At 36.8% G+C, this 18,431-nt stretch overlaps 1 protein-coding gene across 1 annotated transcript in view; it reads right to left on the bottom strand.

Annotated features, from left to right (window-relative positions):
* The window catches only part of AUH (AU RNA binding methylglutaconyl-CoA hydratase), a 114,111-nt gene that overhangs the window by 39,507 nt on the left and 56,173 nt on the right, over positions 1-18,431 (bottom strand). Inside the window, exons 6-7 of the mRNA XM_041486755.1 lie at positions 14,487-14,579; positions 13,504-13,560 (exon numbers count right to left, since the gene is read on the bottom strand). Coding sequence (XP_041342689.1) covers positions 13,504-13,560; positions 14,487-14,579 — 150 coding nt within the window. The remainder of the gene's footprint in view (positions 1-13,503; positions 13,561-14,486; positions 14,580-18,431) is intronic.

Here is an 18,431-nt window from a genome sequence, read left to right as displayed (position 1 = left end):
TCCAGAAAGAGGAAAATATACAGAAAGTATCAGCTTTCCAATCAAAGTAGCTACCCTTCACTGATCTCTTCTAAGAGGACAACTTCTCCCATGTTTATTGCTACACTGAGACAGATTTCCACTACAGAGAAATGGTGGGGAAGTCTGTGATCTACGATGAATTTACCAGAAATTTTTTTCTTCTAATTCTGCTAATATCCACCTAGCAGCTCACTAATTCATATAGGCTAGAAGAAGTGACTTGAGAGATGTTTTAATTTTTCCTTCTGTTTAGAAGACATGTGAATTCAGTGAAATTTTAGATGCAAGGCTCCTGAGAATGGCTTGATGACTTTGAAGGCAGAGTTACAACAATAAAGTCTTATAGCGTACAGTGAAAATTCAACACATGAAATGTTCAAACCTATGAAAACTTCCAGTATTTTTAATTGCTTCTAATTCATCTGCTTTCTGCAAGACCTACTTTTACTTCAGCTCTGCTGGGAGAAGTATCACCTGCTGACCCTTTACAAGAAAACAGAGTTAAGAGAGAGATTTTCTTTCTCTCTGAGAGAGAGAAGAACTTTCCCCAGTAAAAAAGGTGAAAAAAGTGACCTCATGACAGAAAACTGCAAAACTGCATTTCCCTTCTGTTCTTAGTGAATGCAGACATCTGGCAAAAGTGTCATAGAAACACATTTGAAACAGTCACGAAAGCATGTGCCAAGCTCAAAAAAATGAAAAAAAATCTGTCACAGTAATGACAAAAAAACCACCAAACCCATAATTTTCAAAAACAACATTCATACATATATTTAGGTGTTTAAACTGTTCTATTTTATGTATCTTACAATACAGGTGAACTAGTAATTCAGGCTGAGGGATTTTCCAAACATGCCAGATTCAATGTGCCAAAACAACTGTGAGTTTAGAAAGTCACCAAACATTAACATATTTCTCAATTTCTTGCTGAACCATAAAAACAAACAACCCCTAGCCCAAAACACAATCATGTGAATCATGACCACACTATGTATTAATAATGTAATAGTATATGAACATTATAAACTACGAAAATAATTTTCCTAAAAGTAATTTAAAAATTAATACATCCAAAAAGATTTCAATAGTATGCTTTTAAGAAAAACACAGGTCTCAAACACAGGAAGATGTATGCAAATCATTTCCATTTGATCTACCTAGCATAAAAAAACAAGTACGTCCTGCATCTATGTGATTTACTAGATCAGAATGTTCTTTCACATTGTTCATCTCCAGTTTTTGTTTTATGTTTTATCACATTAGAAAATGAATCACTAATAATTTACTTTGTTTTTGCTCTTTTTTATTACAAAGGCTTTGGGAATCAGTCAGCAGATGCAGGGAATAGAGCACAGCTTAATTTACTGTCACTTGAAAGAATCTGAAAACAAAGGGGACATCAAAAGATGCATTGGACCAAATCATCAAAATTTACTAGCATTCCATACACTAAAAGACTGGATATTATGCAAAGCAGCCAGACCTTTCTTTGTTCCATGCAAGGAAATCATATAGTTAGCAGTATGATAAGATAAATATCACAAAACAGAGGAGTATGCAGTAGCTACTACCCTTTACACAAGACTCCAGTGAAAATACTGGCTTTAGCAGGAGTCAACGAGAAAGCTGCTATTTTTTGCCCCATTTCGCTGTTTTTTCAATTTAAAAAATGCATTTCCTATTAAATTACAGAAAAACAACTAGTCTTCAAATTGGATTTCATAAAGTCTCTTCCAGCACTACAGAGGTGTAGGATAATACTTCAATGGATATAACAACAAGATGTTTGGCCCCTCAACAGAGTTCAGGTACACTGTATAAAGCTGGAATTTTAAAAGATATTCCATTTTAACATAAAAGTCACTGTTAAAAAAGACCTCTAGTGTTTTTCCATCCCCAAATACCATTAAGACATTTAAGCAAGACTTGGAGAAAATCAGATTAGAAATAAAAATAGCTATTCACTTACACCACATTTCCAAGGCACTATGAAGAAGGGACATGTTTTCAAGTATCATTGCTCAGCCATGGAAGTTCAGGTCACAAGTTTAATCTGAAAGTAAAACTTCAGAAGAAAACCACTACTGGTTATGTAACCCAAGACCAAAAAAATGGCCACTCTTTCCATGCTTGCAATGGCAGTGATAGCAGATCAGCACTATGCTCTGCTGTATGTTCCATCAGAAATTTAATATCTCAAATATCACAAGAAGTGCCCTAACTGAGAAGCTCCTCAGCTGTATTAAATTACACCTCAAAATCCCTCAAAGCCACAACCCTCACATAACAAAAACTAACCAAAGAAACAAAAAAATCAAAAAAATCCTATAAAAACCTTTTTCATTATTAAGCTTTAATCTGTGCGCAAAGATCAGTTTTGTACAAGTCTAGAAAAGCTTGTCCCCAAGAGTAGGGTTTACTACTTGCAGTGATGATGCCTGATACTTAAATCAGAGCCATCTTACTGCTATAGGCAAAATTTAATTTTTCAAGACGGTGGATTAAGGGCCAGGATGCTGTGCAGCTCATACCATGGGGAATGGTAAATGAGTAACAGGAGAAATATTCAGACCTAAAGTAAGGTAAAAGGCTCAGAGCTAGGATGCACATGGTGAGGGGTGGAGGGGGAATCCCTGTAGAGCTAGATTTGATGCTTCTCTACAGCAGAAACAGAAAAATTGAAGATAGCAGCAGCATTGCTAGGAATTGCTAGCCAGCTGTGTCACCGCACAGTAAGAACTGTTTTCTGACCACTGAACCCTTCTCCCTCACTGGCAGCATCAAGCTTGTCTCTCCAGGGCTCTGGCTCATGTGAGGTAGAAAAGAGCTAACAGCTATTTTGCTCTGCAGAGTAATCCACTGCCACAAGCGACCGCCTGCCATGCCTGTGGCTAAAGACAATTCTGATTTCAACAAAAACATTGTAGAGATTGGGATGACAACAAACCTGAAACCCCAGCAAATTCAAATTTTGTTTGACAACACTACTACAATGCCCTTTTCCAAATAATTAAAGATCATCTACAGATGCTGCATTTCTGTACTTTTTCAAAAGTAACCAGAATAGTCTCAGATACACTGTAGTTTAATGTGGGGTAAAATCACTGCTTCAATCTCTCTCTCATATTTACTAATTACATGTATTTTCATTTTGATTAAGTTGCTGGTTTGTTTTCATTAACAGTCAGATTCTTCTGCATGATCAAAACCAAAAAATGTTACATTGAACAGCAGTCCTGTAACTGATCACCTGGTAGGGTGAGCATGACTATTTCCAGACACTTCCTCAGCCTCTGTTAAGCCAGTGACAGATTGCAGTTATTAACAGGTCAGTGAATAAATTAATTCCAGGGCACTGAAAATGATGTTCATGAAATGAAAAGTGGCCTTGCTGACATTGCATCACTATTTCTAGACAGTGCGCTTGAACACCAAATAAATCTCACAACTTGGATGAGCGCCAAAAACTAGTGACCTAGTTTCATTAGTGTGGGAAAAGACTAGCAATTGGTCCTAAGAGAGCAGATTACCAAAATAACTTCACACAAAAACATTCCATAAAGAATTTTCTTTAAATCAGACATTTTCCAACCTAACAAGTCACTGAAAGTCCTGTCTCCCTTGAAATGTCAGTCTGAGATCCATTAAATTCTAAAGTTAAAATGCATTTATATTACTCATGCTGACATTCCTATACAACACTTCGATTAAACAGAATAAATATTATCTTCTTTCCATCTCATTATCTCTTTCCATCTCATTCATAATAATTTAATACTGCTTTAAATCAAAACAGCTTTTGCATTTTCAGTGAAAAATATAACACTTCAGGCTTAACAAAAAGTTTTACTAATAAAAGTAAGTCTATTTTTAAGCACACAGTAATCTGCTCAGTAATCTTCCTTGATTAAAAATTCCTTGGCTTCTCTTCAAAAAACACACTGAGCATAGATGAGCTCAACAGCTGTCAACATAATTTTTAGGAACTTACCAAGTATTGTTGCGTCTATACTAGCCCCCATTTATACACTCCAGCTGGTCCACCAGAGCCCCACTCCCAATCCTTCGCCTCCAGTAACATCTATATTGAGATGAAGACATTTTGAAGAGGGGAATCTTAATAACAACACAAAGTAAAAAGATACTTCATCTTCTTTTCATCTTTCCAAAGCCTGTTGCTTTCTTTGAATTGCTTTCCGTTCACTAATACAGCAAAGTGCAGAAGATAAACTGTAATACTGTAAGAAAACTACTACAGCACTGGTAAAAATCCCAGAACATTCCTTCATAAGTCAGATTTGAACATGATATAAGCAATGCAATGCAATTAATTTTACCCAGCAACAATTTCCCTGCTTACAAGCTCTTACTAACACATGCCAATGACAAAACCGCAACTGTCCTCTGCGTGCCATGCGCAGTGAGGGTCACTTGCGCAATGACTTACACAAGAGGTCTAGAATTTAAAAGGCTGAAAAAATCCCTGATCATTTAATCTCCTCAAAATGTTGGGTTTTCTTTTATCCTCCAGATTCCCTCTGGATTCATGACTACTGAAAAAGTCCTAAAGGATGATCATAGTTTTTGCAAGCTTTATTGTGGCAAACACTCATGTCAATGGAAATTTTGAGCAAATAATGTCATGAAGACTGGTGACTATGTTTTGGAAGGACACACCCATCACTTAAATTTTAAAAATGCTGTGGGAGTATCTGGGGAAGAAATAAACAGAATGAAAACCCATACAAATAGCTTTCTTCTTAATAAACCATTTATGTAAGAGTACCAATAGGTAAGTTTCAGCATCTTACTTCTTTCTCCTCAGTTATCAAAGACTTTCAAAATCTTCATGTTTGTATCTCCAACCCATTTTGTTTATCTGTCAATATCTTCCTGATCAGTGTGCATATTTTTTTACTCCTTTTTCTCTCCTACACCTTCAGTCTCTGTGTCTATGAACAATGTCTTTGTAGGCTATGATCCCAGCTATGCATACAGGCTGTGGCAGAATTGTAACTAAGTGCTGTCAGCTGTAGACTTAAAAATAATAAAGTGAAGGCATGGGGACAGGGGGATGCACCAGAGAAGTTGAGTCACTTTGAACCACTTAAAAGTGGCTAATAAGCTGTTTTATGCCAATTTATGAAACTTGCTTATCTCAGCCATAAAAATCATGCAAGTCTTCTACATGTACTTTTTATCTCACAACCAAAATGCACATTTGGTCATAGAATACTGAAAATTACCAAGTGACATGTAATATGATCAGCTACACGGGTTTGCATCCAATGTCCCATCTTCAGGATCTTGTACTAAATTATGTCTATCATGGTACAGATTAACAAGCTTCTTAACACTACAAGGAGTATTTTCATCATCGCTTTTACACATCTCATTTAGTGACACACCAAGAACTAAAATAAAAAGTCTGTTTATAGGGCTGTCAATGCAGAGAGACAGGATAGGCACTAAGCCTCCCAAAATTACCTAGATGAATAATCTTTTTTACTCTTTTATTTTGCTGTATTCTACTGCCCTGGTATGTTTTTCATGCATATATACTGGTAATTTGGTAATAATATATATCTGCTTGATTCTATATTAAAAAGATTCTGCTTGATTTTATACTAAAAGATAAAATTAGATTTTTCCCTCACCACCTCAAAGTTTTAGAAAGCAAATTCCAAACGCAGACTGAGTTGCTTATGCATTTTCCTCTACATTCTTCATTGATTCTTTAAGGTTAATAATTTTCTGAACTTCACTTGCCCGTTTTCTCTACCTCTCCTATGGAGTTCTTTCTCCTTACCACTTTTGCTACTGCAGAGATAGGAAGAATAGAGAAAAGTTTAGTTTATAAAATAAAGTGAGTAAGTGAAGCTGCAGGAAGAAAGGACACTATTGAGACAATATTTAATCTCTGACAACAAGCTGAAGTAGCAATGAGGCTCTTTATAGAGGAATTGGAAAGGTAGTCAGAAAAGATAGAGAACCTTAAAATTCAGAAATGCTGACTATAGAAGAGGCTGAGCCTAGAAATTTAAGCTAAAGATTTCTGGTTTAGCCTCTAGGCCACCAGAAGAAGTCAAGTCCTTAATTTGTCCAATATTTACTTCTAAAATGCAATATTTTTTTAATTTAAAAAGCGACTAAAACAACAGAACCATCACTTTTTAACAGAAAATTTCATGCAATTCTGTTTTCCATATCCAGCAATTTTTTATTTCTCTCATGCCCCATTTTTCCCCAGAAACACTAGTTACTATTTCTTGGTCTCCTTTTGTTTTTGCATAAGCTTAGAAATAACATATTGAAAGAAAATAATAAAAAAATCTTCACATGAAAGTGTGCCATTGGAAGTATCTATCTTCTTTCTGGAAGTGGACAAGAGAGCTTGAGACAGGCACTAGTTTCTGGTTTTAGGACATGTTTGGGGAACACAAGGGTGGTCTTTTACAAAGTAAAAAGGGGTGGTCCTCCACAAAGGCTTTGTACAACTCTTAAAATTAATCCAAACTTAATACAAGGGGAAAATTATTTCATCAAAGGCATTCATTAACTCTGATAGTTCTGTCAATAGATGAGTCAATAAAAAACTCATTTAACTGATTAACTGTGCAACTCCGTACACAGGTAATTTTTATATTTTAACTGGCTTTGAAAAAAAAAATAAAGTTCCTTACCTAGCAGCATTTTAGATCATTCTTTTCTCTATTTACTTTATTCTTTCTATGTCCTCTTCACATGAGCACTCCAAGTGAATATACCCTACTCTGCACCTATGTTATGAAACCTAGTGTGAATTTCATTCATATTGTTACAGTTGGCCCAGACCATAATTTCTCTTCAGTGTCATACTATTTTAATATATGTGGTGAGAAAAACCAAGCTGCAAAACCAAAGTTTGGATTTGCTTTGTTTTCAAAGCTTTACTGCATAGTTCTCTGCAGTACAGAGATGGTCTGGAAAAGATACAAATGTGACAGTACAACCCATGCTCAGAGAAAGTGTACCTGAACAGGGTTTAAGTCTACATTATTTAAGGAGGACAGAAGAAAACAAATAACTTGTTGCACTTTTTCATTTTTCTGGCTGTCACTTAAAAATGTGCAATCTATGAATCTCATAAAACAATCTTCCAACTCATGAAAGCTTTCTTACATACCTATGGTAATTAGGAAAGTAATTGATAACACTGCTCAGGTTGTAACAACAAATTTTAGTTAAGACAGTACTCCAAAACTCAATCTTGATATACCACAAATAATAACACTTTAATTTTTCAGCATTTATCAAATGCTACTCCTATTATTGATGAAACTGAAATACAGAAATATAAATATTTTAGCAGTACATTGTAATGTGCATTGGATTTCAACTTGAAATTGACATTCAATTTAACCTTTACACTTGGCTGAATTGGACAACTACTTCTGTTAGCAAGAACATGTTCTGTGTGAGCTTTTCCCATGCAGAAATTCCTTTGACATCTTTCTCATCCAAAATACCTACTTTAGCTTTAAAGTAGGTATTGCAACAGAGAAAATAAGGATGTTTTTAAAAGCAAAGAATTAAGGAAAATATACTATGATTACCTAAATTTATTTTTCATTCTTAGACTGGTTTTCTTCCTATGCAAAAAACCCCAATATTTCAGTGTTCCTATATCTTATTTTATAGTCTTATAATCTGAAAGCTTTATAAGTCTCCAAATACAATTTGAAGTCTAGAAAAACAGCCAAAACAATATTGCTACCAAAGTAAGGGGAGAACAGAAAAATGCTGTCATTTAATCTCTCCCTTGTTCTATATTTTAAAGATAAAACCAGTCGCATCTCCTACAGCTTGAAGCTTCAGTTTCACCTTTGGAAAACAGGGTTCAAAGCAACTTTTAGATGTAGAAAGAATATATAGCTTATTTACAAATACTTTCTTAGAGAGTTAGTAGAGTTTCTTTTTGTTTCCTTCCTTTTTTTAAAAAAAGCCTTCTTCATAAAACATGAAGAAAAAACATTTCATCTGAATGCTCTCAAGGAAAGCTATGTGCTTGGTTTTTATTTTAATATTAAAGAGTGGAAGACAGCTTGGTAATGAAGTAGTGGAATTTCTGGGAGGAGCATGGAAGAATAAAGGCAAAATGATTATGAAATGAAGAAAGCCTTGCTAATTAAAATGCTGTTATAAACACAACCACCAAAAAAAGTGACAGCTGTAAGTATGCAGGCCAATAAACAGTTTTTATCTAGCAATGTCAAATTACCTGCTTACACAAGCGTATTTATTTCACTGCAAGTACTTTTTTTTTTGGTGGAAACATAATTGTTGATGTATACCAATACATCATTTAGCTTGGACCTAAATCTTTAGTGGAAATAATTTGCATAAATAAAACACAAATTATAGTTTATATATATGCCTCTCTTTTCTACTTCTTGCTATCACAGAATACTTCCCCTTGTGAAACTAATGCATCTTGTTCTATTAATAAAGTAGGAAGTTTATGTATGTTCTTTACAAGCACTTTTATCTTCACAATAACAGATCTAATACTGAGTGGTATATAAATACAATACTAATAAACAAAAGCAGACCTGCCTCAAAGGCATCATCTATCAATTACAGGCTTAGTATGACATCCACTGTGAAAATCTAAACAACTGAATTACATCACGAATTGACAGTTTTAAAAAGTTACAAAGCAGAAAAACAGAGGACTTCAACAAAAAAAAATGCTCTAAAAGACAACTTTTGGCTGAGAAGAAAGTTGCCACTGAAAGACACTTCCTTTGCAAGCTGAGAGACATCAAAAACTACATTCAGTTAATGACAAATATTTGTACTTTTTTAAATGTCAGTTTGGGAAACAAAATAAAGAGAATTAACACAATTTTCTTGTGTAAAAAGACTCTGCCCACACTACTTTGAGTTCTGTACAGACACAGGATTACACAGAAAATAAGTTGTTTAAAAAGCTTTTAAATAAGAGATCAAAAAATAGTAACTCCATTTAGCAATGAATAGCTTTGAGAAATAGCAATGAATAGTTCCTGACTGATAACAAGCATCTCCTTAAACTGCAAAGCTAATGGAGTCTGCTTTCTCATGAAATCCTGTCTGATACAAACTACTTGCTGTCCACTGAGATGAGTATTCTGACTGAAATACTCTTCACAGCTAAGACACACACAACTTCTTCCTGTATCTTTTCTTGCATGCCAAAGAACAGGTTAGTTCATGCTGAAACTTTTTCATCTGAAATCAATACAATTCTCCTTTCATCTGGCCACCTATTTTTAATAAAATTCTGGGGACTCTTTGTTTTTGCAACCTCTACCCTGTAAACCACAAATTATAGCACAACAGGCTAACAGACACTGAGTTCAATTTGAGGAAGAGAGGGGATGAACAAATCCATACACACTCTAAAATACAATACAGCACAAAGAAACAGTCTAAGAGATTCCTGGACTACATGGAAGATAATTTCCTGACAGAGTTGGTGAGTGAGCCAAGAGGCCAGGTGCCTTACTACTATTTATGAATAGAGAAGGATGATTTGCTGCTTGGAGGCCATCTAGGGCACAGGCAACTATGAAATGACAGTTTTCAGTTCTCAGAGCTGTAAGGAATGTAGTCAGCAGAACTGCCACCTCAGACTTACAGAAGAGAGATTTTTGCTTGTTTAGGAGGCTAGTTGATAGAGTCCCTTGGGAGGCAGCCCAGAAGGGCTAAGGCTTTCAGAAAGGCTGGACATTCTTCAAGAAGAAAATCCTAAAGGCAGAGGAGCAGACCATCCCTATGTGGCAAAAGTAGAGTCAGTGACAAGGAAGACCAGCCTGACTGAACAGACAGTTTTGCTGGGACCCCATAAAAAAAGAAGACACCTTGGGAAACCCCTTGCAATGCTTCAGGCTTGAGGCAGAGTGGTTGGAAAGCTGCCTGACAGAAAAGGACCTGGGCTGCTGGTTGACAGCAGCTGAACATGAGCCATTTGTGCCCAGGTGGCCAAGAATGCCAATGGCATCCTGGCCTGTGGCAGCAATAGTGTGGCCAGTAGTACCAAGGCAGTGATTGTCACCCTGAACTTGGCACCGGTGAGGCCACACCTTGAATCATGTGTCCACTTCCGGATCCCTACAGAAAAAATATTAAGGTGCTGGAGCATGCCAAGAGAAGGGCAATAGAGCCAGTAAAGGGAGCATGAGTCTTGTGAGGAAGTGCTGAGGATTGTTAAGCCTGGAGAAAATGAGGCTCAAGGGAGACCTTATCGCTCTCTACAACGACCTGAAAGGAGGTTGGGGTCAATCTCTTCCACCAAGTAACAAATGCTTCAAGTTGTACCAAGGGAGGTTTACACTGGATATCAGGAAAAATTTCTTCACTGAAGGGTTGTCAAGCACTGGACAGGCTGTCCAGGGAAGTGGTTGAGTCACTTAAGTGGTGCAGATGCAGCACTTAGCAACATGGTGTAGTGGTGAATTTGGCAGTGCTTATTTGACAGCTGGACTTCATGAGCTTAAAGGTCTTTTCCAACCTAAATGATTCTATGACACATGTTTTTTGTGTTGGCATAAGACCACTTTTGCAATGGTGATTGGCAGACTCTCCTTAGAAAACAAAAAACCTTCAATATTCCTTCTCAGGTAACTTTCCCATCGCCAAGTTACCAAGCTTTTCTCTCTGTTACATATTTCACCTAGTTCTTTGAATGTTGCCTTCCTTACTAGAAAGTGGGATCTACTCAAGAAGAAGAACAGAAAGTTTTTCTACTTTTCCTAGTTCATGTTCTGGCAGTTTAAGCTTTTCCCATAGTGCAGAAAACTGGGTTTAGATTTCCAAATACAAAAGGATAATCCTGCTCCCTCACAATGTGAACAGCAGGTCTATAAACAAAGCTATTGTATAAAAAAAGGCAATGTGGCCATCCCACTTGGTCTTGCTATGTTGTCTGTCATAGATGAATTTTCTGAGGAGATTCAACCTGCTACAATACAGCATACTCTATAAATGCCTACTTGGTCAAGACCCTCAGCAGACTTAGAAGGAACAATTCATTTTGGTTAACTGAACTAACTGCTGCTCAAACTCAGCCTTTAGAAAGTTGCAGTACATCTGTGCATAATCAAAAGAAACATTTCTTGCACCTGGGAAATCTGTGTTGGTCAATAGACAGCACCTCACTGTGTCTTGACAACCACATTTTATTAAGAATGGAATAAACCATAATATACAACAAGGTCCAAAACATAACAGCTGATATGTCCTGGATCAATGTTTTAATTCTACTGAATTCTAGTAACAATCTTCTAATACAGTTCTTTGATTATAAATTTCTGGGATATCAAAAAAGCAAACTCTCAGAGTATAAATATGTTTTCCATATAGCTTCAAACACCCACATTAATTATCACCCAACTTAAAGTTACATCCATCAGATACACCTGGCAGCTGACAGAGCAGAATGAAAACTAGCTTGCCAGAATACAGGGACCTAATTCAAAGAAGAAACTCAGTTTGCCAGCAGACTTCAGGTGTACTAGATGGCAGCAGAAATCTAGGTAGGCCTCTTAAGAGCTATAGCTCACTTTTCAGCTCCACTCTGCAGTTCTGCTTTGGCTCTTGGAATAAACACTCTCAGAAAATATTCCATTAACCCATGAAGACTATGGTTCAAGTGTGTATATCTGGCTTCTCTAACTAAATGATATATCCAAAATTCCTTCACTCACTCTTCACTTTCTTTCTTGTGCCTTTCACAAAAGGCAGAATCAGTTACTATTTGGATGACAAGAAGCAAAAATACTGTCATTGCTCAACAGGACTGGTGTAAGCACAGCCTGATCAGGAAAAAGTTGTGGTTAGCTCAAATATGTTCAACAAAAATAGTTGTCAGAAAGGCTGATAGGAATAGGCAAAAAAATTCATCACTGAACATACCCCAAAATGTTGTAAGTAGAAAAGTCAATGTAACAAGATCAAATCTGTCATATTTCCAAGGACATACACCTGAATCATTATTTTAGGATGAGGAAAAAAAAAAAGATTTTTAAAACCTCAGTCTTTGAATAGCAGTAAAATATTCTGAATGAAACTTAAAATGAATCAGTTAACTAGCATTTTAAGGTAAGAGCACAGAAGTTTGAAACATCTGTAATTAACTGAAGACAAGGAAATGAGACAACCTCAAAAAGTTGAATACAGAGAATATATGGAGAATTTGAGCTGAATTTCTTGATCTAGAGAGTATGTTTCCAATACTGTCCTACAGAATTACTTAGGAAAGGAGGGAGTGGGAGGACAAAGAGCAAAAACTGACAACAAAAATGAACAACATAAACTTCTGTCTTTTTCTTTACTGGGACTTATTTCCAAGGCATATTATTTCATGACAACACCACTACCAGTAAATACCTCTTTAAAATCAGCTGCATTATTAACTTTATCATCCACAAAAAAAAAACCAGACATCAATCATAACTGTTTTCCTTATGTAAAATGTATCACTGATCACAGAAAGTGTTCATTGAAATCACATCTCAACAATAACCAAAATAATATAGCAATCGAAATTGTACAATAATTGTCCAGATTAGTCATAGGATTGGGACAATTTTATACACAAAGTTCATACCACTACTGCCATTATGGTTGATTTTACTGGGTTTTTTATGTGACCTGCAATGGTATCCACTACAATTGGATATAGTGCTTGCAAAATAGGTTCCACCCATTAGAAAGAAAAAGGGAGCAAAGAAAGAGTATAAAGTTCCCAATAACTCTCATAAATGAAGGCCAAAAATGACAGGGATGCACTTTTTTCCCAGCTACTGCCCCTTTCCCAGAGCAGCAAATATCTTAATTCAAGTAGCAATAATTTATACATAAAATTATAACATAAGGTTTCATAACAACTCCTTGAAAATTATTTATTACATAACTTTCATTCACCTTGAATATGTGAAAAGCAAGTCAATTGGCCTTCCAAATAAAAAAGAAGATTTTGACTCAAAAAATCTTGGCAAGGCAACAGATTTATCCAGAGCTACACTTTCAGTTCTTAAATTCTTTACAACCAATATACAAGCAGCTTGAAAATAGAATTTGAATCCTAAGGTACTAAATGTTACATAAAAGTGGATCTTAATTCAAATAATTGGTTTTGTACATCCTTCTTCCTGACTTGATCCTTTGCAAAATTATTCAGCCTCCAGATCAAGACATTAAGTGTCATTTACAGAATCACTCAATGCTGACTTAGTTAATGAAGACTTTGCTTAAAAACATAATATACAAGTGACCATCCTTGAAAATAAGAAATACACTTTTAAATTAACTTTGGTAAATAATACAAGCAATAAGCTGTAACACATGCTATAATACTTAATAGAAATATAAGAATAAGCACCACAAACACTTCAAAATCTAACACTAAGTACATATGTTATTAAGTTATCTGTGGTAGCAAAAGCAAAACATTCATACCTGCACCTGGAATGATGGCCAACTTTGTTTCAACTAGGCCCATTTTAGCAGAAGATGCTAAAAAATAGAATGTAAAGGAATTCTTACTCTAATGTAGAAGGAAAAAAGTCTATGGAAAATACATAATGATGACCTAGAAGTTTGCTAATATGTTTTCTTCAAAAATAAAAATAAATTGCTTTTTAAATAATTTGCTTATTGAAAAAAAAAAATCACATAGATTCAATTTATCTGCTTTTAGCGAAAGATCCAACCACTTCCATCAAGGCAAATTCAGTACTTTATTAATTTTCATATAGCAAGTAAGCAATAACAGTGAGTAACAGAGACTTGCTTTCAAATGGAAAGTACTAAAAGAAAACGGATGTTATTGCTTAACATCTTATAATGGCGTAGAATTCTGTATCTGATTATTTGAATTCTTTAGGTGATAGAAGTCAAATAATTGTATAAATCCTAGCTTACTGGCTCAGAACCAAGTATCCATTTACTTTCCATCAATAGGCTTTACAATACTGACAGCTTATTAGCTCAAGGTTCCTCTTTTCAAGAGTGGTTGTCACTTTTATAATTTAATTTCTTATGTAATAATACACTTACTAGCAACTTTTGTTTTTTTCCTGCACCCTGTTTAGATAAAATCAAATCTCTGTCTAGAGTACTTCAAATGCACAAGAATAAAAAAAAAAAAAAAAATTAAAAAAGGAAAACAATGGCATGACCCTATTAGCAAGACTGATATAATTAGGGTCAGAAGAATCACATAAATGTTTAACAAAACAAATCCAGCTAACAGACTTAAGTTTTATAAATTAAACATTAGCAAGTACTTAGACACGTTTCTGCTAACGCCCGTTAAAATAAGGGGTTATAAACAATGTCAAATATAAAGTAAGTTTTATAAGACTGTTGCCAACAGACAGATTAGTCAAGCCAGCTATAATACTAATTATCCTATATTCCACAGCAGTATTCAGACCTACCTGCCACCCGTATATCACAGGCTAACGCAAGTTCTAGGCCACCACCTAAGGCAGTTCCATCTATTGCAGCAATAGTAGGTACAGGCAGATTAGCTGAAAAAGAAAGTACCAATTAACACCAACCTCATAAAGAACACCTCTGGAATGTGATTTCATTAGTTTTGCTCATTCTACAGTCATACATTTCAAAGCTAGAAGCTGTGTCTTGACATTCTCAGACCACCACTGGCAATAATGGCCAGCACCATTGCCCCTTTTCTCTTGTAAAGCAGCTTAATAGAGGTGGGAAACTTCAGTTTGACAAACAAATGCACATACTGCCAGCACACATGACAGGTAGCAGGGCTCCAGAGGCCTGTGCGACGATGGCATGGTTTGTATGTAATTTATCATCTGTGTTCTGACATAAGAAAGTCATTTCAACAATCAGCCTAAAGACCTTCTGCAAATTCAAGTTCTTGTCATCCCCATTCACCACAAACTCAAAGTTTGATGAAAAATGCATTTTCATTTTAGAAACACACTTATATATTACAGCTTTAATTCTATTTAATGTAAGAGTTAACACAAGCTATCAATTTTAAAATATACTCAAACAGTAGTCCAGTAGTACATTGTTGTTACTAGAGTTTCAAAGATAGCCAAAAGCAATTCATTAGCTGGACACCTGGGTGTACAGCTTGCTGAAGTATTACATCAGTTCTTGACAACAGCTTTTTTTGCAGATGTTAAAAAATATTTTCTTTGTTTCAATGTTTCAGCTAATTTAATTCAATGACCAGGTCATTCAGTTTCATTAGCCAAAAACAGAAGAGAAAAAACTCTTCTGTCAACATAAAAATGAAAATGACGCATGAAAGACTTTAAAATACTTATTTCCTTTTAAAATCTAGAAGGATAATATGACAAAATATATACTTCAATGTATCAATTAGAACTTTTCTAGGGAACTAGCTAGGTTCTAAATTTAGAAATTGTGCTACCTAGCTTACTTTTTTCCTGTCTGACAAATAAACTTCAGATAACTTCATTCAACAAAAGAATCAATTAAATATTCGTATACACCAGCATGACAATTATTATATAAGCCTGTAGTCTCTCACTGGGTAACAAACAAAATACGTAATTAAGCAGAGGTTATTTTAGCTGCAAATTGACCTGCTTTTATGATTACCAGCTAATGAAAATCCAATTGTCTTTAAAAAAAGAACAAAAACTGAGCAATGCTTTTCAAGATTCCAACAGATGCTTTAAAACAAAGTCCCTGGGTTACTGGTTTAGATCATGATTAACAGTGATTATCTGAATCAATTTCAGTGCGAAAAGAGATTACTGATTACTGTTTGCAAGAGCTCTTTCAGCGGCTTAAAAGAGGTCAAGGTATCCATTACACCTGCCATCTGCTACAGAAGGCATAGGAGACAGAGGAATAGCAGAAAAATCTGTTCTTTCTCTATTTACTTCTTCTTAGTTATATGGAAAGGCAACTCTCATTTCCAACAGGGCACGGTTGCTGACAGAAACTTATAACCCTGTCAGCACAACCAATTTGCCAAACAGTCTTGCAATCTTGCTAGCTGACACAGCTAGCCTTTCTCTTAAAGAAATATGCCTTTGCCTTGGGTAAATAAAAAATAGTTTGCCTGAACATGAAGGCAGGGTCATTGTTAACTGCAGTTTCCAGCAGTTACTGCCTGTATGAATGCTCCATTTATCAGAGAACAGCAAACACTATCTTGAGCACTGTTTGCATGGCTTTTGCAGTACTCCAAGGCAGAATACTTTCCTAAGATAAGCAACTTCTGGAATTAGCTATGGTGCAATTCAAGTAGACTATTACACATGGAAATGGAAGTTACAAAATGAGTATTATAAAACAGCTTGGTTTCAAGAATTACAGCCAGCTCCTATAATGAAATAATAAAAAATCGTAATTCAAGGAGATAAAAAGCAGTTTGACAATGTTAGAATCATCACTTCCCAAGGATACTAATTTGAAAGGATCACCTGACATAAGAGCTGACAATGAATGAAAGGCAAAAGACAAATTCCTTGTAATAGACTTGTGTGCATCTATTAAACGAATTTAAGAAATTAATCCTTTTAACATGTTCTTGTGAAGCATCAGAAAAACTAGCATAGAAAAAAGTTAGTAATCATTGGAGTTTGCAAAATGAGTTTCCAGGCGACTAGAACTTTTTAACAAGGGTAAAGTTTCCTGGAGTATTAGTATTTTGTAGTATAAGAAACGTCATCACATTTATCTGCATGATTTTAATGTACAGCTGCCAACACTGTTGAGCCCATAACAAAAGCAGAGATGATGTTTGACAAATAATGCCCTGTAGGCTCAATTGAGTTGTATGCACTCAAACTTTAGGAACAATAAATTACACATACAGACAGGTCAATCTCCACAATGATTCTACATGATAAGGCTCATTTGCTATGAGTGATAAAAAATATTTAAAGCTTTGCCAAGAGGCCTAGTGGTTTTATACTTTAACATTCCACATTTTTGTTAGTTCAAATATAAATTTCAGGCAATTGTTGTACTACTACTCATTAGTTCTAAATTCTAGATGTGATACAGGTGTAATCATGAGCTGCATAGTGAAATAAAAAGGAGTTTAAGATATATACAAAATAAACAGATTGGCTAAACTAAATGAGAGAGTACAACACAGAGACAAGAGTAGACCATGCATATATAAGAGTTAAAGTTGTTACTAGTAGTTAAAAAGACTAAGTAATGAGCAGCACTAAACTTTAGTTAGAGAATTTCACTGAGTTACTGTAGTATTGCATTTTAGTTAAATGGTATGCTCTGTCTCAGCCCTCCAAAATGTATGGTATATTCTAAGAATGTGGTACTGCACTGAACCATCATCTATCTGTAATCCCATTGGCCCAAGTCTGATTCCGCGCCCACTTTCAATCTCCCTCTTAAACTGTGCCAGCGAGATCAGTTGCCCTCTTAGCTCTTCTCCCACTCTCTTGGCCTTTCCATCCCCTAGGCTCTCCCTCTCCCCACCCCCCCGGCTTTCCCCTTCTCCCTCAGTAACATGCTGTTCCTGGAGATGGGACCACAATAAACCTTCATCTTCATCTAATCAGCACCCTCAGAAGCCGTGTGGAGTCTCCTTGCCTGCCTGCTGCTGCCAGCCAACTCACAGCCGAGGGGGCCCTCCGGGGACACCCCGGGGTTCCCACCCCACAAAACGAGCCACAATAAATGGCGCCCAACGTTCGGCAAGAGCACCGACAGCCCTGAGACGAAAATGGACCTTCGGCACCGTGGGGCGGCTGCGCGGAGCCGCAGCCACGGCCCCGGGTGGTCCCTCCACCACTGCACAGAGGCCCTGCAAGACACCGCACCGCCAGCCCGCCGCCGCCGCACAGAGCGCATCCGGCCCACCACTTGCAGCTCCATCGCCATGTGGTCGCCGCGTGGCCGCTCGAAGCCGCTGCTCACCAGGAGCCGCCACCACGGCAGGGCCGATCCCACCGCCCCCTGCCCGGACAAGGGCTGTGGCTGGGGGAGTGGGGGCCGCAGAGCGGGCGGGCCGTGCGGATCGCCGAGCCCCAGCAGCCATTGCCCTGGACCACAGCAGTGGCGAAAGAAGGAACCCGAGCCCAGCAGTTTCTGCGGGGGAGCCACCAGACCACCGAGATGAAGTCTTCAGCTTTGCCCGAGCCACGCACCTTCCCAAAACTGTTGTCCTCAGTTCTTTGACCTCCTTCCTCGGTCTTTCTCTCCCCTCGCTGCTCCTTCTGCCTAATTCCATCCCTAACAAATCCCTCCCCTTAACAAACCCTAGGGAATCCACTCCGTTCTTCTAAACCCCACACTGCAGCCACATGGCTAAGCCGCAACATTTCACTGAACTGAAAATTCTACTTTATGATCTCCTTCCCCTGTTATTCCAAGAGCAGGATGATATC

Source organism: Pyrgilauda ruficollis, unplaced genomic scaffold, assembly GCF_017590135.1.
Source record: "Pyrgilauda ruficollis isolate IOZ18807 unplaced genomic scaffold, ASM1759013v1 scaffold78, whole genome shotgun sequence".
Lineage (NCBI taxonomy): Eukaryota > Metazoa > Chordata > Aves > Passeriformes > Passeridae > Pyrgilauda > Pyrgilauda ruficollis.
Note: the sequence above shows the minus strand (reverse complement) of the source record. Positions and strands in the feature narration are given on the sequence as shown.